The sequence below is a fragment of the Lycorma delicatula genome, chromosome 1 (assembly GCF_047948215.1).
Source record: "Lycorma delicatula isolate Av1 chromosome 1, ASM4794821v1, whole genome shotgun sequence".
Lineage (NCBI taxonomy): Eukaryota > Metazoa > Arthropoda > Insecta > Hemiptera > Fulgoridae > Lycorma > Lycorma delicatula.
The window spans coordinates 116,767,789-116,790,058 of record NC_134455.1 but is presented as its reverse complement, the minus strand read 5'-3'; the positions used below and the strand labels follow the sequence as shown (position 1 = coordinate 116,790,058).

At 34.8% G+C, this 22,270-nt stretch overlaps 1 protein-coding gene across 8 annotated transcripts in view; it reads right to left on the bottom strand.

The window, feature by feature from the left end:
- The window catches only part of phtf (putative homeodomain transcription factor), a 169,136-nt gene that overhangs the window by 60,434 nt on the left and 86,432 nt on the right, over window positions 1-22,270 (bottom strand). For 6 of the 8 annotated variants that reach the window (XM_075359808.1, XM_075359759.1, XM_075359816.1 and 3 more), the window contains 6 exons: window positions 21,816-22,033; window positions 19,007-19,208; window positions 14,697-14,793; window positions 12,907-13,029; window positions 3,979-4,490; window positions 808-935 (listed from right to left, as the gene is read on the bottom strand). In XM_075359808.1, coding sequence (XP_075215923.1) covers window positions 808-935; window positions 3,979-4,490; window positions 12,907-13,029; window positions 14,697-14,793; window positions 19,007-19,208; window positions 21,816-22,033 — 1,280 coding nt within the window. The remainder of the gene's footprint in view (window positions 1-807; window positions 936-3,978; window positions 4,491-12,906; window positions 13,030-14,696; window positions 14,794-19,006; window positions 19,209-21,815; window positions 22,034-22,270) is intronic. The other 2 variants (XM_075359800.1, XM_075359791.1) reach the window with 2 other exon arrangements.

The following is a 22,270-nucleotide window of genomic DNA, read 5'->3' as shown; positions in this document are numbered from 1 at the left end:
TAACAAAACTTTTTTCTCACTCAATTTTTCTCTCTAAAATGAACAGTTATCGAGTTATCTAGAGAAACAGGAGAATAAAAAGGATAATTTTGCATTTTTTTACATTTTAATAAAAATTTAAGCATGCCTTTTTCAACTGGCGCATAAAGAAATAATCATTTCTGATGATATTCCGGAGGCATTAAAGTAAAAATTAGTGATCAAATAGAAAAAGTCCAAATATGCCCATTTTAAACAGATACCGCCCGGACTATTAGATATGGTAGACATCACTATAATCTGTATAATGTTAATATTCAAAAATATGTTTCTAATTAAATTTTATAGAACAATGTTCTGATGAAGAAAAGCAGAAATTCTGCTAATGTACTTATTGCTGCATAAGTACTTATGCTGAAGTATTGTATGTGGTTAATAAACAAAAGCAGTTCCCGAAAAAAATTAATTCTTGTGTGTGTGTGTGTGTGTGTGTGTATATGTATTTATTTTAAGATTATAAATGCGTATGTAAAAACTGGAAAAATATAATTTTATTTATCTAACAAATAATTGAAATTTTAACTGTTTATTCTATTTAATAGGCAAAATAAAATAAAAATGAATGGTGTCACAGTTTAAATAAAAAGAATGTAACGCTGCGTAATAAACAGGGAAACTAAAGGTATGTAAAGAATATAATGAATATAAAAAATCCTCAAGAATCTTTGGAAACAAAATCAAAACATGTAGTGGTTATCAGTAGCTCAGAAAAAGTAAAAATAAAAGCAGAGAAAACACACAGAAATGAGAAGAGAAGAAATATCATACCATGCAGTGCATTACAACGCTGTGCCATACCTGAGAAGCAAGAGATGCCCTCTGATCACAAGGATCTGAGTCAGTATCTTTATGATCTGTCTCATGATCCACTTCACCTGAACTGACAGTACCTGGTCCTAAAAAAATTAATAATTTAAAATTATAGAAAACAACAATGACAATACATATTATAAAAATACAATATATATATATATATATATATATATATATATATATATATACACAGAAATGAAATAATCATTTTAATAATTATAAATAAACAGTGTCATTTTTGCTGAAACCAACGAAAGAATATCTAAAAATTAGCATACCACATTGGCTGTATGCTTGCGTTTAAAATATGAAAGAACACAGCTGCACCAAACTGCTTTTTTAAAATTTATCTGATTATTTTTAAATGCTACCAATATAAAGTCTCATTTTTTTCCAAATTGTAGATGCAATTGACGTTGACTTACTTTTTTTAACACCAATAAATTCAGAGATCCATTTTCCTACTCATGTTAGTACTTGGATATTTTTCAAAAACTTATAAAATTTAGCATTGAGATACTGAAGTGCTAAAGTCCCTTAGAAACAACACTAGCAAAACAAGCTATTTAAGTCAAATGAAAATAAATAAGTCAGTGCACAATAATGAGACTGTACAAAACAATAAATCCGAGTTAACCAGAGTACAAGCATCGATAGTCAGTATAGGATTAATTGTTCAGAAATGGCTGCAGGTACAGCAGTAGTATTGCACTGTTAATGTGCCAACTTATAAAAGATTGATGTGGGCTATCCCAAAACTTGAAGTAAGAGATAGTGCTGATCTAAGAAAATTATAACAATTTTTACAATTTCTTTCGGTGCATTTGGCATTAGATTATATTAAATAATTTATATAGCATTCTTCTATAGTACTGAGTAGGTTGTTAATTACAGAGTCTAACCTAGGCACAAAATAATCTTTTATACGACTGGCAGTGAATGAAGAATGAAACACTTTTCTTTAAGTAGGAAAAATACTAATGAGCACATGCTTATTAGCAGCAAAGTATGATCAGTTTTAATATTCAAGAATGGAATTCCTATAATTACTGCAGTACTTGGTCCAGTGTACTCTTTATTTGAATTCATAATAAACATTAAAAACATTTATAAACATAAAATCAAACTTAAGAATTAATTCAGTTGTTATACATACATCAAATAATAGGTAAAATGAACATAACACTTTTATTAAATGACTTTTCAAGATTTTTCTATTGTCAAAAAACTACATCAGTAGAAGCCACAGGCATTTATTTATGGATGCATGCAAATGTATATAAGTAAGCACATGCATGCGTGTGTGTAGTTGCACATGCTTGCATGCTCACATGCACACATGCATGCGCACACACACACACTCTCTCTACAAAATATATTTCTATCATTATATTTGTTTAATATTTCTTTCTTGCTTTCTTAAGTTTGCAATGCAATGCAATGCAATGCAATAAAATAAACATGAATATTTATGAACCTTCCAACATTGGATCAGGAAATTAACCTCAGGAAATTGTAACATTCATAATTCATAGTTAAACTTTCTCAAAAAAATTGTTTATCAAATAAGAGAATCTAATTTTGGCAAGACTATACAATTCCCTAACTTTCTAGATGATAAAATATGAAAATAAAGTCTAAATTGTATGCATTCACAATATTCATGTAATTTCTATTACCCAACCAACTGTGAAATTAAATAGTGGAATAATCAACATTTACAAACTTTTTAATTTATTTGTAAGTAGTTATTTAATCTTGTGATTTTTTAAATTTACGGCTGGTCTGAGTAAATCCAATGTTACAGAAAGTTCATTTCCTTATGGATTCATCAATTATGTGTACAGAATTATCTTTGTACAAAAATGACGTTAAGTTGCAATTAAATGAGAAGGAGGCTGCTCAGATGATTCTTAGGTGATTCCGAGTAGTTTACCATTTAAATGTCTCATGAATAGTTCCTTTAAGATAACACACATACCTTCTGAATAAAAGTCAATGAAATGATTTTGAAATCTGACAAAAAAAGTTCATTTGCTTGTAAATAAGTGATTAACCCATATATACCAGCTATATGCTATGATTTATTCTTTTAAATTTACCTTACTTTAAGACACCTAAAAAGAGAAAATTGTTATTTTTTTCTGAAGTTCTTTTTCAGAGTACTGTTGATATCAAACATTACATACTTTTTATTTCAAGGCATTACTACATCCATAAAAATCAATGAAACAAAAACACATTTCTGAAATGTTTCAATTAATTTAGGATTTTATTTCACAATAAAAAAATATGAAATTGTAAAATTAGTTATTTTGATTTTTTGTACAAAAATTATATAATATGATTGTGATAAAAGAGTCTGTTATCTTGTTAATATTGTTTAACTATGTAGTGGACAAAAAAAATGCACACTACCAATGAATTACCAACCCAAACTAAACCCTATCAGCTATTCTATACAACAAAGATAAATATCAGTTACTCAGAACTACAAATTCATTGAAAAAAAAAACAAAAAACAAGGAATAAAATATAAGACACTAGCAAGGTTATAATAAAGTGAATGCTTTTTTGGCATTTCCTATTCTGTGCAAGAGGCAGAAATTCATCAAAGCCAGTTACAGGAATTAGTTAATGCTAATGATTTCCTTGACATTGTTTCCTAGCCACCATTCTGTTACTGGATTTAATTAACAACACAACCTAGTACTTGAGAGATATAACAAGCTATACATAAACTTACTGAAAAAACAAGGGATGCAACTGTCTACATATCCTAATTCAAAAGACTGCACAAGCTATCCAGAGGCTAGAGTAAAATTATTTTGTACAGTTTTTTGAAGTTAATTAAACAATAGAATCTCCACCAAATTTCTCCCACACAGAAAAGACATGGGTATAAAAAGCTATTAACCTGTTAATAGCTTCTAGCAATACCTAGATCGTGTTTTTGTACAAACTGGTTCATCAGAGTTCAAATTCAATTACTGGACTGTTTCAAGTTAACTTAAGTGGATTAAGAAAACTCTAAAACAAAGAAAATTTCAAAAATTGGGCTAACAAGAAAGATATATTTGTACAATGTAAGCAAATAATCAACAAAATTGTTATATAAATACTGACCACTTGGTAATCTGCAAGAAGGCTGATCAGTTACCCATTCATTACGAAACATATCTTCTAATGGTAGTCGGTCACGTTCTTTCCATCTAACAGATTGATTGAGTTCTTCATAACAATTCTCTTCATTGATATTTTTTTCTTTAAAATTGCAATTAACTGTGGCCTCATTTTTTGTATTGTTTGCATCTAATATATTATTATTAACATAAGTATCACATTTCATTAAACTTGTGCGTACTGATTCACATTCTTCTTTTATAATATCAATATTCTTTGTACTGTAGACTATCTTAGAATTCTTTCCACTCATTTTATCAGTCTTTTGATTATCTTCAGGTACTGAATCAGCTGGAAAATGTACAGATAGTATGACAGATGATTCAGACTTGTTTCTATTGCATTCTTCATTATTATCACTCGATCCATTTCCATTGAGACTTTCAAAACCATCATCATCTTGTGGTGTTCTCTCTCTGCTTCCTTGTGATTCTGTGTCATTCCCTTCAACATTTCTGTAAAAAAAATAATAAACAAATAAATAATAATAAAATAAAGAAAATAAGAATAAATAACAAATTTACTGAGAACTAAATCAAAATTAATAAATTAAACAATCACATGAAGACAAGTATGGAACCTAATAAACAGCATATATCGCAAAGTTCTCCTAGACTTTCATAACCTATCTACTCACAAAAATAATGGAAAAAGTTTATGTAAACATATGTCCTAATACGCTTTGTTTACGAGTTATGTTTAGTGAAAGATTTTGCTTGGATTTCAGCTATCCCAGTGAAATGAGGTTGAACTTTTTCTATGATTTTCACAAATAGAATAGATTATGAAAGTCCTGGAAGAACTTTGTGATACATGTATACCTGTATAATTTTGTTCATTACAATTCACAAAGCTATTCATTTATTAAAAAAAGCCATGTTTTATTATGTAAGCTTTCAAAATATTACTGAACTGTGAGATTTATCTATTAATTTAATTCCATTTTAAACTTAAAAAAAATGTAATTTTTTCTTCTGTTGTATTTTAATACAATAGAAACAATTTAACTATAAAAATTACAATTTACAAATTACAATTTATTTATCTATAAATTGTAATAGACTAATGAAGACAGACAAACAGAATTAACAAGATTTTGTATCAATTTAATTGCACAACACACTGAATGAAAAATTAAGGATCTGTTTTGCTTCCTTAATATGAATATTTTAATTAAAGATGTAATATTTTTCTAATTGCTAAAATTCATTAATAATATTAATTATTCAAAAATTTCAATTTTTTCTATATTATTATTAAGTTATTTATGAGCTGTTTCACTGGCTAGGTAGGTTAAATGTTTTTTGTATAATTTTAATATTTTATCCTAAAACATGTTCTAAAAATCTTGCTTTAAATGATTTTCTGGTTTTCCTGTGAGTATGTATTTGCATTGGTCACACATTAAGTACCACATGTAGTACACATTTATCACAAAGAATTAATAGATCTCAAATATTTCATATTAACACGGTTGTTATATTTAAATAAACCTATGTTAGCATTATAAAGCTATCTAATGTACAATCTTCCTTATTAGGTTTTCTACTGGATTATTACTGTGCTTACATTTTAAATATTGTTGCGTGTTTACGGTTCAACAAGGATATTGAGAGACTAACAAACTAAAAATAACTAATAAATACAATTTATTACTCTAAAAAAAAAAAAATACTAATAGATATAACATACAGGATAGTAAATTATAAAAATTACAGACAAGATTTATTTAATGATAATTAAATTATAAATAGGCAGGTTATAGCCCAAATTAGTAAATATGTTATAATGACTGAGAAACTAATATTACGTTAACAAGATAACAACAGAACAGTCCAAAGTTCACACAATTCACTTTTTGCAAATATTATTACTTTTACTGTTGTAGAACTAAACTACCTTCCTTACACTTTGTGGATGAATAGATTAATGTTAATTTCACTACTGTTTACCAATAACTCACCGAACAACTTCTTGTAATCACCCATTGTCCACACTGGAATACTCGTGACATACTTTTCATTTGCAATTAACAAACGCTTACTGCTATAGCTTGTTATCATGACTGCACTGAACATGGTCTCACAAAACTACTGCTTTTGTCCGCTGGTAGTATATATAAACCCTGGCCTGCAGAACCAGTATTCAACTCATCCTTTTAATAGTTGAAGCGCAATAATTCTCATTGTCCATGCCCTTATGTTGATCACTTCTCGGCCTTTGGCCCCATACTGGAAATTGCACGCATATTACCGGTGATATTTCTGCAATAACAGTGTCCTACATACCCGTCGTCGGGGCTGTACAACAATCAGTGGCTGTTAGTCAACCTACATTGCTGCAGCGTTTTTAACAAAGTAGCAGCGTAGTGTGTTGCAGTAGTGCCATCGTCGGCTGAATAAGGACGTTTCCTTTGCATTGTCGGTGTCCCCTTTACGTAGTTGGTGAGGCCAGATAAGTTTCGGATCCTCTGGCAGGTTCGGGAAGCGATTTCGCTCCGACCACGCCGGTGGTCAACAGGAGCTTTTAACTTTTGACTCCTCGAGTGGGCTGCGGAACAGACAGTCCGGTTGAGGAAGATCTAGTTAGACGCTCACCTGGTCTTGTGGCAGGTGCTAGTTTCAAACAAGCTGTCGACACAACTGGTGAAGTTTTTTCTAGTTTAGCGATGGAGCAACCGGGTGGAGGTTATTTGAAGGACTTGGTCGGATTGACCAAGGACCTGGTCTCCGGTGACCCCTTTGTGCCACGAAGATCAATCGGCAGGTCGGCGCTGCGGCCCCGGTCTTCCGCAAAGGAAGTCTCGGAAGCCCCTCGGGTAGTGGAGCGCCCGAGCGAAGTGGCATCGCAGAAAAAGCTGCGAGATACCTCAACCTCGAGCGGCACGGTAAAGGCGAAAGCCGGACCCGTGCAATAAGGACATGGCACTGAGGGGGGCGCCAAGTCAGAAATACGCCTGCCATCGAAGTCGGGGAAGGCGGGTAGCGGAAGCGCTAAAACCGCTCCTGGGCCTAAGGTCCCGGAAGGCAAGCCTGTTGAAAAGCAGGTGACCTCTAGGGCTGGAAGCATGGGGCGGATTGAGGAGATGCAGGCCGAATGGTCCAAGATCTCCTCCAAAAAAGAATTGAGAGTCGCTCTTGAGTTTCGTCAGTTAGTGGACCCATACCTGAGCGATGTTCACTGATGGTGTCGGGTCTGGCATTAAAATGTGAAGGCCTCCAGTGTGGGAACCTTGCGCTAGACTCAGTCGTCAGTCGACTGTCAGGCAAGGTCGACCAGGTTGTGGAGGGAGTTCGGGGCTTCAAGCCGGTAACGGGTGAGGCCTTGGGCGAGCGCCACAAGTTCATTAAGAGAGTGGAGGAGAAGGCAAAAAAGCCTGTCTCCTTCGCCTCGATAACCGCCGCGCCTGCGCCTAAGCGGGTAGGTCCGCCGCCGCCAGCCCAGGCGCCGGCAACTAAAAGTAAGCGGGCCACTGTTAAGGTGGTCCCTGTAAAACCTGGTCATGGGGCTTCGTCTGCGATGACGGAGCTACTAACCCTCAAGATGATCCTGGACTCGCGGAAGGAAAGGTTCCAAGTTTCCCGGGTCACTAAAACCAGGGATCATGGAGTAGTCCTGGAGGACGTAAGTGAGCAGCAGGCTAAGCAACTGCTGGAGGCTGACGTTCCGGCTAAGAACGGTTTGAAGGCTCAGCTGTTAGCCGAGCCTAAGCCGCAGATATAGGTTTACGATATGCCAAGGGCAACAAGGGTAGAGGAGCCCGAAATCCTCAAGGCGATCCACAGCCAAAATCCAGTGTTGGATATGGCGGTCGAGGACTTCCTTCGGGAAAGCAAGGTGGTTCGGCAGCTGAGGAAGAAGGAATCCCTGAAGAGCCACTGGGTTCTCGAGACCTAGCCTAAGATCCGGCAGGTCTTAGTGGCCGGTGGAAGATTGTTCTTTGGGTGGACTGCCTGTAGGGTTGTCGACCATGTAGAGGTAGCCCGATGCTATAAGTGGCAGGGCTTTGGGCAGACCTCTCTCCGATGCCGTGCGCAGAAGGAGATGTGTGGCCACTGTGCCGCTCCGGGGCACAGGACAACCAATTGTCCTGCCAAGTCGTCGCCTGCTAAGTGCGCCGCCTGTACCCAGGTGAAAGGCAGCGATGCTGGATACCGGGTCGGGGGCAGGCAGTGTAAGGCGTACGAGATCGTTCGGGCTAGAGCTAAACAACACAGCCTATGGCGACGCCTGAACGGCAGGAAGCCCTTGGGGACAGCTTTCACCAATTCGAACGCCTGCGCCTGGGGCAGCTAAACCTGCACCATTCCCGGGCGGCCACGAGTGAGGCTATGAGGCTCCTTGAGGAGTACGAACTCGAGGTCCTTTTGGTCCAGGAGCTGTACGCGGTCGCGGATAGAGTGGTCGTCTTCCACGGGGTGAAAGTGATTCATTCTCGTGGGAGACGGTCGCTCTCTGCGATCGTGGTGGGCTCTGACTCTTTGGGTGTCTTCTGGATGCCCCAGTGGTCTGACGAGCAATTCACCGTCGTGCGGATCAAGAGGGTTACGCTCGATGTCGTACTGGTGTCGGGATACTTCCAGCTTGGATGAAGTATCGATGACTGCTAGCGAAGTTGGGTAGGATTCTGGACGGTCTCCCGGGCACCAGAGTGTTGGATGCTCTGGACGCTGACGCCAAGTCTACCGCCTGGGGTTCACCACTCACAGACCCCAGAGGTGCTAGTCTCGTACAGTTCGCAGAAGCCAGAAACCTCTACTTGATTAATGATGCGGAACAGCCGCCAACTTTCTCCGCCAAACTGGGGGAAAGTTATATAGACGTCACTTGGTGACGGGTGACTTGCTTCGAAGGTCAAGTAGTTGGACTGTCTGGCCCGAGGCCAGTGTGAGCGATCATAGGCTTATAATGATATTGCTTACGGAGGCGGTCTAAGAACACCAGACTCAGGTCTCTATAACCTAAGGGGCCTGGATCAACACAGGCTGAGGCGTGTATGCGATGCTGCCTTACAGGGATTGCAGTGTGGCGCATGGAGAGTAGTGAGGAGGTGGAATTGATGGCGGAGCAAATCGGCCGGGCCATCAAGACTGGCTGTGATGTGGTCCTACGGCGGCCTAGGCCAATGGATGGACCCATCATAAACAGCCAGTCCGCTGATCTTAGCGTGCCTGGAGCCGTCATGACCCCTTCTTCCGGCGGGGGGGGGGCGTCTGTGGAACGCAGACGGAGGCCCGGTAAGAAATGGCGGTCCTCTGTCCTTAGCGTGTTGCGCGCAAGAGTGAGGTCCGCGAGGATAAGGTACCAGCGCTGCCCCTAACGGGGACCATCGTTGACCACGTGCCCGCTGAGCGTCTTCGGATCTACCGGCGTGCCCGTAATGAATACGTTCACGCCATCAAGGAAGCCAAACTGAAGTTTTGGAAGGACTCCATGCGCGAGTTGCAACGCGATCCCTGGCAGCTCGCAAAGACTTGTTACAAGCCGAAGCCATTGCACGTGTTCGCCAGTGTTCGGTGCGGGTTTGGTGGTCGTGACCTCACATTAACATCTGTGGCGACCTACCAGGCGTTCCTGGATACTTTGTTTCCAGATGATCCGGAGGGTGAAGCGGAAATCGGCGTTAGGGCGGGTGAAACACCATTCCCTTGCGTTCGGACCGTGGAACCCGAAGATATAGACCGAGTGGTTTCTCGAATGGCATTGAAGAAAGCACCGGATATTTTTTACCATCTGCTGCCTGTCATAAGACAGCCGCTTGGCAGACTATTCTCGAGGCGCCTAAGCTGGGGCTGCTTTCCGGCTTGCTGGAAGGTGGCTTTGATGAGGGTGCTCTTAAAACCTGGAAAGGATCCTGGTGAGATCAGCAGTTATCGGCCCGTCAGCCTCTTGCCGGTCCTCGGCAAGTTGCTGGAAAGGTTGGTTGTGGAACGGCTCTGGGAAAACATCGGTATGAACTGTTTTCTAAATCGAAGCCAATATGGCTTCATGAAAGGGGTTGGCACCGAGGATTGCATCTTAAATGCTTTTGCCGAGGTGGAAAGCGCCGACTGCGAATACGTTTTGGCAATTTTTATTGACATAGAGGCAGCATTTCCTTCCTTGTGTTGGAGTTCTGTCCTCTATGAATTGGAACGCCGCAATGTTCCCGAACCCCTGCAGACCGTGGTAAGAGACTATTTGTCTAACCGCACGGCTCTGTTTAAGGATGTGCACGTAGTTGTGGAAAAATCCGTCACCAGGAGAAGCCCGCATGGTTCCGTTCTCGGTCCCCTGCTGTGGAATCTGGTGTTTGATGGATTTCTGGGGTTGATATTCCCAGAAGGGGTCACGGTCCAGGCTTTCGCCGATGACTGTCTCCTTATAGTTCGTGGTAATTCAGAACCGCAGCTAGAGAATAGGACGCAGGCGGCTTTGTCAACCGCCGAGGGCTGGATGAACATGCAAAATTTTAAGATTTCTGTGCCCAAGACGAAGTTTATGCTTCTGAATGGTACAGATAAATTATCAAGCAGTCGTAACCCCCACATTAAGTATAAAGGCTGTGTAATCAGCCGAACAAGGGTTCATAAGTACCTAGGTGTTTTGATTGATGACAACTTGCTTTTTACAAACCACATTAAGCAAGTTGCGGCGGACGCCGTCTCTGTGATGCACGAACTTAGAAGGATTGCTCGGAAGGATTACGGGCTGTCGGGCCGTCAAATGTAATTGGTGTAACTAGGTGTCTTCGAGAACATGATCGCATACGCGGCGCCAATTTGGGCGCATAGGTTGGATAGAAATAGAGCACTGCTTCAAAATTTAAGGAGTGCCCAGCGCAGAGCCTTGATAGTATGCACTGGTGTTTTTAAAACAACCTCCTACGAGGCTCCCACCGTATTGGGAAGGGCTCTCCCAATCGATTTAGTGATGAAAGTTCGGGCAGCCATGTGGAAGTTGTGAAGAGGTCGGGAAGCAGAGGCATTTGGGATGCGGTTTCGAGCCGGGCTAGAACTGGAGCGGAACGGCGATCACAATGCACCGGATCTAAATTTCGTTCAGTTGCCCATTTCCCGCCTGCGGAAGAGGCTATGGAGCCCCGCGATGGAGGCATGGCAGCTTGAATGGCACACCACGACTAAGGGAAGATCCTTGTATAGGTTTATACAGGATTTGGGGGGATGGTATGCCTCGAATTCATTTTTAAGGGCAGCAGGTGCCCAAGTGCTCACCAACCATGCGGGTTTGAAGAAATATCAGTTTCGGTTTCGCCTAGCGGCTGATGAGTTGTGTGTCTGCGGGGAAGTCCAGTCGAACAAGCATATGATGTTCGACTGCCCTGCTCTTGGGGGCCAGAGACCGGGCAACCCTGGAACTTAGAGGTCAGGGGGAAAACTGGCCGCTCATAAACGGCGAGTCAGTGTGGCGAGAGCCGCATCGTCGGACCGTGTGGGAGTTCCTTGATGAGGGTGCGAAGTTCAACCGTCATCGCTAGAGTTTTTTAATTATTCTGGGTTATACTGATTCCTATAGCACCGCTGTGGGAAGTTTTCCCTGAGATAATGGCTGGCCACCAGCCAGATACAAGTTCCAAGCGCTTTAAATGGTGGACAGGCACTAGCTGGCATGAGGTCGCTAAACTGTTTTAGAGGCACAGTAGCCGTATCTTGGCACTGACATTTGGTCTATGCTCTAGGGCGACCGAATGGGGTGGTGGCGGGAGAAATGCCAGTTAACCAATGCCCTTATGTTCATCTGTAAGTTCTTATTCTGGTTCAGTAATCCTTATGGTAGAACAGGAGCTTTTGGAAGTGTCACTGTCCATATTACAAAGAAAAAATTGTTAAATGGGCCCAATATTCTAATGAAAGAATTCCTCTTAGTTATTTCTAGATTCTTCTTTATTTTCTCTTTCATTCTTATTAATTGAAAGAAACCCATTAGCCTGGTTAGTTTTATTTTTTGTTTTTCCTTTATTTATTTAGCGTATGGCACTAAAACATAACATCAATTACAGTCAAAATTATAAACTAAGATTTAATAAACTCTCGATTTTATATGCTCTCGATTCTGGAGTCACCATCAGGAAATCTTCAGGATTCTCTCCATACTCTGTACTAGAGCAAACTTCTGTGACGTGTCTGATAGTTTGATTTTCACCACACTCACACTCACTGTTTGTGTTTTACCCCATGTTTTTCCTTTACTCGGATGTTACAGTATTTATTAAATTTCTTTATACATATTTTCTGTATAGGATATTTATAATTTCATCATTACAACCATATTTTATTATTTATTTTATGTGTAATATTAGCAAACTCAGATTTTTTCCATTATTTTGTGTATATGTAAACAATTGTAAAACATACTCTGATGTGTTCCTACTTATTATGACTAGGCAGTAATATGAATTTTTACATTCTTGTAATGTATAATTTGCTTTCTACATACATTAGTGATTGTTTGGTTGAATGATATGTATTTTTATGTCTATGAAGTAAACAGGTTTATTATTTTTCAATTAAACAAAAATCAGTTTGTTGTTAAAAGTAATAGATTTGTAAAAATAAAATATTCAGTAAAATTGCATAGACATGAGCTTAATACTGCTTCCTTGAAAATGAGATCAAAATACAAATTTTTAAATCTGTAACAATAAAAGAGGAGTGAGACAGCTTTGGTGTACCAATCTTGAGGTTGGTGGTTAAAATCTAGCAAAAAGTTATATAGTTTTGCTAATAACATTCATTTACGAGCATTTGCTCATTTTCAGTTTTAAAATAGATGACACATTATAAAAACCATGAATCACTACTAATTACAGATAATAAATGGTATTCAATAATTAATGCAACAAATAAAAGCAGGAATTGAAATTAAATTTACCCTAGCAAAGATCCAGAAGATGCTTCCCTCTGTTCAAGATACACATACTCTAAAAGTGGTTTAGCAACTCCTGTACTATTACTATGATCATGTGTAGACAGTGTAACATCTTCTTTTGAGGACCTAGGGAAAAAAATTATAAAGTACTATTAAAAAGAAAAACAAATGTTGTGATTATCTGACATATACATCAGTCAAATTGCTTAACTGAATTAAATGGAAACTGATAAAATAAAATTAAAGAGCTCTGATAAAAGTCTTTATTACTAAGTTTTATTTTATTTAAATACTCTGTTATGAAATGTACTGAAATCTCTACATACTTTCTGCAATAGTAAAATAGAATATGCTAAGAAATGATGATTAAAATTTAATATACTACAAAATAATGTTAAAAATAAAATTTGTAAAATTATTTACTAAATATGTATGCTGTGCTGTATGAACAAGTTCATTAGACAGACCTAAATTTAAGATGATAAATTGAAGGGATGGGATAATACAGCAACATACTCAACATTCAACTGAGCACTCATTACAGATATGTAATTAGATATCATGCACAAGATTATGAATTTTAGCCAGTGTAAGCTATATTAATCATTCCACCTCAAACTTAGAAAACCAATGCTGTATAACTAATCTATTCTGATTCAAATGTATCAAAAGTAACTGCTGCTGCAAAGAAGAGAACAAATAATAACTTTTTAATTGTTTCCAGGTTGAGATCTTCTTTTTTTAGACAATTGTTTTCATAATGATTCAGGAGATTATCATTCACTAAGGCTACTGACCATCTTTTTTGAAACAAAATAGGCTATTTTTTTAAATGTTTGAAAAGTAGTATCAATGCAATGAATACTTTGATGAAAACCAACAGCTCCAACAGAATCAACAAACCTTTTTTTAATTTATAATAAAATTTGCATGTTTTTATTTCATAAAACCTTTACAAAGGGAAAATAAACATATATGATGAATCAAGATCTGGATACACACCTGTCATCACTAATATTTTTTGGGTCGGAAAGGCATTCTTTTAACTGAATACCTGTCTAGAGAAAAAGGTATCTAAACAGAATTAATGCTACTGTAAACCCATAAAAAACTTTTATGGTGCACTGTATGGAACTGTTGGCATAGCCTGCTTGCTAAGAGAGTGTGTCTGCTCTGAGTAACACACATCATCATACTGCTCAAAACATGGCAGAATAAAAATAAACATTTCATAGGAAGGTATTGAACCGTCCTCTGAATGGAACAAACAGCAGAGTTCTTTAATAAGGGCATTATTAAGGATATCTTCTAACCTCAAAAATGCCTGAATGTCAACAGGGTATGTATTGAAATAAACTTTTTTTTCATATTTTCATCCTGAGTTACAATAAATTTGTATCTGTTTATAACAAAGAAAATTTCACTTTAAAATTTGAACACACATACTTCTTTTACACCACATTTCCAGTGAGGTACAAGAGAAAATATAAAAAATACTGACTGGCCTGAGAATGTGCAAGAACAATTCTAAGCTGCAGCAGTCCAAGTGTAAGAAATTGCAATATTAAAAAAATGAGCTTAAAACATTTTATAAAATTATGCTCAATCTGAGGAGTAAAATATTTTTTTGAATTTTTTACGAACACAGTCATAAAGACAATATATTTCTACTTATTATATATATCACATAAAAGTACAGAAAGAGAAGTGGGTAAGCTGTATTAGGTAAATCTTATTTTTTATAATCTTTAACTGAACATCTTATTTTTTAGAAAGATTAAATGAATACTTACTTCCGTAACCGAACATGCTTATTAAATTTCATTACAGGATCTGATGACCTATTATTCAACTCTGATCCCAAGACAGGTGAAGATTTAGAATCAGAACCTGAAAATAAATATGTAAAAACAGAAACATTTAAAAAACATAAAATATTTACAATAAGTGTAAAACTAAATTTTGTAGTTAGAAAAAAATAATTTTCACCTTTTAAAGAAAAAAAATTTGCTAACAATACTGAATTCAACACACAGTATTACAATACTGTACAATATTACATTATTGAAGATTTTTCTAGTTCACAAAATAATTTATACCTTAAAAATATCTTGTTTAACAGGCAACGTAAAGTAGTTTTCTACGTAGCAAATAATAACTATGCAGACTACAAAACGTAAGAGAAGTAATTTGTATTATTAATTTTTACTACTCAACCATTTTTTTGTAACAGGACACGTATACAACTTTGTTGTGGAATAATTAAATTAAATGTTTTAATATGAAAATCAAAGACCTCATGTTCATTATTAACTTATGTATGGAATTTCATATGTATTGGTAAAGCAGTTTAACTACTATAACAGTTTTACTGACTGTAAAGAATGAGACAAGAAATTCACCTGAATCTCGAGATGTGTTAATTGTAATTTAAAGTTCTCTTGAGTATTTATAAATAACAGATTTAATACATTTGTATTAATTATAACTTGCTTATTTAAACTTATTAACGATAAAACTTAACTGTTTGATTTGTTTTTTATTCAGGAGAAAAAATTATAATATGTTATAATAGACATGACAAGTGTATTGTTAGTTGTAAAAAATTCAATATTTTTAACTAAAATTTTTTTTATTTGTGAATTTACAAATTACAAGTTTTCATGTTATTTTAGTTGACATTTTTTTCATTACTTGAAAAATAATAGATAAAATAATTTTTTAAGATGTTATATGCTACTCTAATCTTCAAAATTTACAAAAATTAATTTACATTAAAAATGTATTTCAGTTTTAATAAACCTAGTGATAACTTAAATTCTTAAAACTCAATATTAAATGTTCTAAAATATTAACTTTCTTCTTAAATTCATAAAGAATTCAATCACCATTAGTTTTGAGTTATGATTTTTTAGAAACTGAAGGCTGTTTGTAACAGTATAGAGACAAACATTTCATTATTTTTTTTTATTGATTTTAAACAATGTTTGACTTTCATTACAAGATTTCAAAAATAAAGCTTTTACACCTCCATTTTCTTTAGCAGAACTCTGGCAGATTTCCACATATATAAACTCTTTACCCTTGGCACTTACTCTTATCTGGAGCCATAGCTTCCACAGAAATATCATCACATGTAGACCTATGTGAAGCGCTAGAATTGCCTAGTTCCTCACAACTAACACTTTCTTGAGGTAAGTAATCTTCCTGTTATCTTTCTTTTTTACTCAGATCTTCAGAAGAGTTCATATATACATTAGATCAATTTGATGTAAAATACAATAATTTTCTGCAAAATCAATTTGCACACCTTGCTAGGTGAACTCAAAAACATTTTTGCATGAATTAAAATATGAGGGACGTTCAATAATTAACAAGACAAACTGATGTAGAGAAAAAAATGGGTCATTCAATGACGATGAAACTTTTTGAGGGCAAGTTTGCAACTTTGGGAACAAATTTAATCAGCTGTTCATCATAATTAATTTGAACATAATCTCTTTTGTTAATTTCAGAATGTCAGCTCCGCTTGAAACATGTACATTCAGTGATAAGATGTTTGCTAACAGAAGGTGTAAAACCAGTGGATATTTAACCACTGGTTTCACACCTTCTGTTTGCAAACAACTAACTCAAGAATGTTGAAACAATACGGTGAAAAGAGTTTAAACCGCAGTAAACATGTATAAGTGGGTGAAACAATTTAATTCGAGCAGAACAAGTGCGACTGACTTCCATTGCTCTGGAAGAACAGTTGAAGTTTCAACTACTTTGCTGAAAAATTGCATAAATGATCTTATTCGCGAAGACAGGCAAGTCAAAATTTCTTAATTGCTAATTTGTGTAATATTAGTGTTGGAACAGCGCATTCAATTATTCATGACATGCTGAATTATCACAGAATATGATAAACGTGAAAAGAGATGGGTTCCAAGACAGTTGACTCAAACCCATAAAGTCACTCGAATTCGTATTTGTTCTGAGCTCAAAGAACAGTTTGAAGTAGAGAATGGATACACCTTTTTGAGCCCAAATCCAAAGGGTAAAGTCTTGAGTGGAACCATCCAGATTCGCTTACAAAAAAAATTCAAAACCCACTTCAGCTGGTAAAGTGATTTTGAGGGTCTTCTGGAACATACAAGGCCCAATTTTTAGTGACTATTTAGAAGAACAATGTACTGTGAACAGCAAATACTATTCTAACATGCTCTAACAGAAAGTGAGACCTGTAATAAGGCAAAAACATCAGGACGCTCTCTCAAAAGGTGCGATTCTCTTGCATGACAACATGTGCCCCCACATTGCTCAGAGAATGGGAGTAACACTTGAAAGTTTGGGTTGGGAGGATGTCACATCCTCCTTACAGCCCAGACCTCACTCTGTCCGATTTTCATTTGTTTGGTCCACTCAAAGTCTTTTTACACAGCAAGAATTTTGACAACAAAGTGGTAAAAAAGCTGTACATAGACGGTTCAAACAGCAATGTAAAGACTTCTACACAATCAGAAAACTCACAGAACAGTGGGGCAAGTGTTTTAATGTTGTTGGAGATTATGTTGAAAAATAATGTAAGTTTCATTGTCACTGAATAAATAGTTTTTTCTCTACATCAATTTGCCTTGTGAATTACTGAACGTCCTTCTTATGTAGATTGTTTTTTTTTCTTTAAATAGCAATGAACTTTGAAGGCACACAATTGGGAATTACATTCAACCATCATTTTTTGCCATGTTGTGAAATTTTGGACCAATTTTAGCCTGGTGTCATTTTCCCCTTCTTTCCATATAAACATTCAAGTTTTTATTTTCAGGAAAAAAATTTTTAAATGATAATTTTTGTCAACCAATCTTTTAATTACAGCTTTCTTTTTAGATGGATTGGAAGGTAAAACATTTTTAGTTTTTTCTAATGCTTTAACAAAGGTACACGGTTATTCTGTATGATCCTATGTCTATTTTGTTTAGTGACTGCATTTTGTTCTTTATTTTTTCAAACTTATTTTTCTTCCTGTATAACTGTTGCCTCTCTCTGTCTTTTTGTTTCTTTTCCAATAACTTATCTTTATTGGTTTTCAGTTCCTTTTTTCTTTCTCATTCTTGCTAAGTGTTCTTGCCATATTTCAGAATTCTTCTTCTTTCTCTAAATTTTGTTGGTAGGAGCTATAGTCTGAAATAAAACATAAACACTCATGTTAGTTAGTCTTGATAAAACTTCAGGTGAAAAATACCTTTTTACATACTGTCGTATCTTTTACATAAAACTGTGTCATGTACATCACACTATTGTGTTGATGAATGTTAAATTACAAAAAATCAAATTTCAGTAGAAAATTACCATAACCTTACTTTTACTAAATTGCAAGTTCATATTATATGTTAATGTTATTTGAACTTTTGCAGTATTTTTGTAATGGACATGACATAAAAACTTCATAAATAGAGTTAAAGAAAAAATATGATGGTACTTACCAAAATAAGTTTATATTCATTGTAGATCTTCTTTCAACCTTAAGTTTTACACCCATTACTTCTTAAACAATAAACAAACATTACACAGCTGATTTCAACACTTTGGTTAGGCAGCTGTTTAAAATAAATTTCAATCAACAAAAGAAAGGCGATATTATAAATAACTTGACAAGGTACATTATTTGATTTTTTTAATATCAGGTGTTCTTTGCAAAAAAGTGGCTGTATTATAATCTAAAAATACTGCAAAATTTAATACTGAAAGTACTACAACAGAAAGACCTTTTACTGTTATTAGAAATGGCATAACCATTGTTAACGATGAAGTTTGTTTCTGTTGATCTAGAGACTCCAAAATTACTGTGCAATTTCTTTATTTTATAACTGCTTAAAAAGCTTAATAAAATATAAGTAATTAGTAAAAAAAACAAAATGAGTTGCTTATTCTTAAATTTTATTTACAAATAATAAAATACAAAAAATATTCCAAACAATCATTTGTGGATGGTTAACAATATCAGTAGTTTGTTCTGAACTACTATTTATTTTAACTAATTAGTAAAACAAAAGTAGTTTTATTATTTTAGAAATTGAAATATTAAAATGAATCAATAAATATAAAGACTCATACTGACAGACTAGAGTACGAGATCTAGAGTGTGGAAGAGAACGACGCTTGGTTCTTTTCAGACGTCGTACCTTGCTGTTATTGGAACCCGCAGTAATAGACCCATTTGGTGATATGATTTGCGAATGTATCACGCTAAGCACAAGCATCATGGCTGCTGGCACCAACACCTCAGCAACTGTTACACGCTGTACAGACAACACACCAACCTGTTTTTCATGTATGCAAAATACATATATGTTCTAATTAATATTAATCAATATATATTAAAAACAAGTAATAACCAAAGGAGCAGAGAATCAAATTTAAAAAAAATTTCAGCCATAATATGATGAACTTTTTCTGTAAACAATGGTAAGCCATAGCTGATTTTCCACTAAAATGGAATCCTTTATTTCTGCTTTCATATAGAGGTATTATACTAGTAGTTCTATTACCAATAGACAACACTCATTTTGCATCGAATTTAACAGCTTGAGCTCTACAACAAAAGTGAATTAAAAATATAAAAATCAAAGTAAAGTACAGAAAAGAATCTCAATCATAATTGATTACAGAAGGTTTAGTCAGTGCTAAAAATAGTCTCACTATATTAGCAACATTAGAAACACTGTTTTCAGGGAACAGATTGATAACTGTCAATGAAATATTTTCACTAAACCCTCATTTATTTTATTTAAAATACAGGGTATCCAAGGCAAAAACTTAAAAAAATAATTTTATCAAAAACCAACATACAATTAACTATTTAACTGTATTCTGAGAAATCTGAGCAAGGCATACTGCAGTACAATAATACAACATTCTCAGAGACAAATGTTAGGCATAAATGTGGATTAAAATATAAAGAAAGGGTATAGACAGAAATGGTGAATGACATTAGGAGTGAAGGGTAACCCATGAGTTGATGGCTTGGAAATGGAAACTTCCTGTACAAGGCCCTCTCAATTCATCATTAAGAACAATCACCATTTGAAATGAAAAGTTTTATGAAAAACATTATACATATGTAATTTTGAATAATAACTAAGAATCTTACTGGAAAATTTTGTATAAATTGGAGAACATGTTTTGCCATAACTATGTCACAAACCAAAAATAGATGAAAAGCCAAAAGGATAAAAGCAAGACCATGCTTTGGTTATTGAATTACAAACAGGACGACTTACATTAACAAAGTAACTGAATGAATAAAAAAAGACTTCTGTTAAAGACAGGATTTTGTTGGTGAAAAGCTTCACTGAACAAATATTTTTCAAATTATCTTAAGCTGCATGCTGAAACCCACAAGATTCTGGATAGCATTCCAAAGCCAACTAGAAAAAGGTGCTATTGAATGCAATCTGGATGATGTATAAACGTTACAATTTTTTTTTATAAAAGTTGGCCCCATGAATTTTTAGTTAATTACCCCTAAACATTTAGTTTGATATATGTCACAGGTTCAAAAACATTTAGTTTGCTCACTCTACCTGCAAAGTTTGAGTTTCTACAAACAGAACAGATGTATTAAACAAATTTGCTAATTTTTTTGATATTAATTGAATAATATTGGCGGGAGACTTATCAGAAAGGTGTTAACTTTATTTTAATTTTTTTTCCTTTTCCATTGTTGTGAACAAATTGATAACATACATGATGTCATGCTGTATAAATATAGCTTTTAATATTAACGGTAATTTTTTAATGCTATTTTGGAATAGCAAATATTCACACATTCTATTCATCCATACATTTCTGTAATAGCAAAGAAAGTTATAGCTTTTCCAAATGAAAATCCCAAGCAAAATTAGGTAAGATAATGAGACTGAAATAGCCAAAATAATTCTTTAAAATAATACTAATAACAAAACTTTATGACATTTCTTTTGTATGTTTGTTGCAGAAAAGTATGTATGTGTATAATTTTTGTGTAAAGGGCAATAAAAAAATGACTTTGAAAATATTTATTTACATTTTAAAATTTTACTATTCTTACAGAATAAAATTTAAAAATATTTTAACAATTAATCTCTGTATTTACTCAGGTTTCTTTGTCAGTAATATGACACAGTTTAGTAGTAGGCAACAGAAACATTTAGCCTTTGTTATGGATATTTTATAGGATAAACAAAATGATAAAATATTTCACCCAAAAAATTCTATTATATGATGAAAATTTTTTTCATTCTTTTTCCATATAACTATAGGTCATACATACAATATTGCTCACAAAATCTGACTGCATTTTTGTTTTTAGAGATTATAAAGTTAAAAACAAGGTAAATTACAAAGCTAAATAATCTAGTTTGAAAACTAGAGGTTTAACAAAGTCTGGATCAATAGAATTTTAAATGATAAAATTTCCTTGAGAAACAAACCAAAAGTTACTTATAATGGTTATTTAATAACACCCTGTCATATAAATATTTAGGAACTTAAACTCTTACCAGTTATACACTTAAAATTTGTATAAAACAGACAAGCCATGACATATATATATACATATATATATATCTTCCTGAAATGATTCAAGTCCTAAATTTTTAGAAACTAATTTAAAACCTTCTACTGCAAAAGTTTACATTTCCTCCTCATCATATATTTTATACTTTAACAAAGCATATGAGAAAATTATCTTTTTTTTAAGTTGATTCAGATACCAAAATATTGATACTTTAAAGATGATTCAAAGTACCTTTGAAATTGAGCTGGTTAGAGTAACACAGATTAATTTTTAAAAAAACAATATAAAAACCATTTTAAAAAATGCTTCATTTTTTATACAAAAAAGAATACTAATCATAACTAAACATATTTTTAAACAAAAATCATACCTCCACAGTCTCATCATCATGAGCTGATGTGACATAAAAATAAAGACCAATATTGAATAGCTGCAGCAAGTACAATGTAAGAAGGAGTACAAAGACTCTGGGAGAGGTCTGCTGGGCCCACCAGCGGGAGTACAATGGCACAAACAACATTCGGCATACTGCCAATCTTGTTACTGTCACCAGACCATGTTTTGGTTTCGCCTTTGAGAATGCAGAACCTGGAAAAAATTTTTTTTGAGACAAAATTCAATATCTAATGAAACCTCTGTAAATATACCAATAATTAATTTAATTATTTTTTTTAAGGATGATAGCAAAAAAGTTATACAATCTGTTAACAAAAATTCACTAATAAATGGTAACTCAATTTCATGACAATCTCTGTACCATTTCAGATAAAAAACTTTGATTTTAAAACATTATTTTTTAATTCATTTCAGTTTTCATTCGTTCTA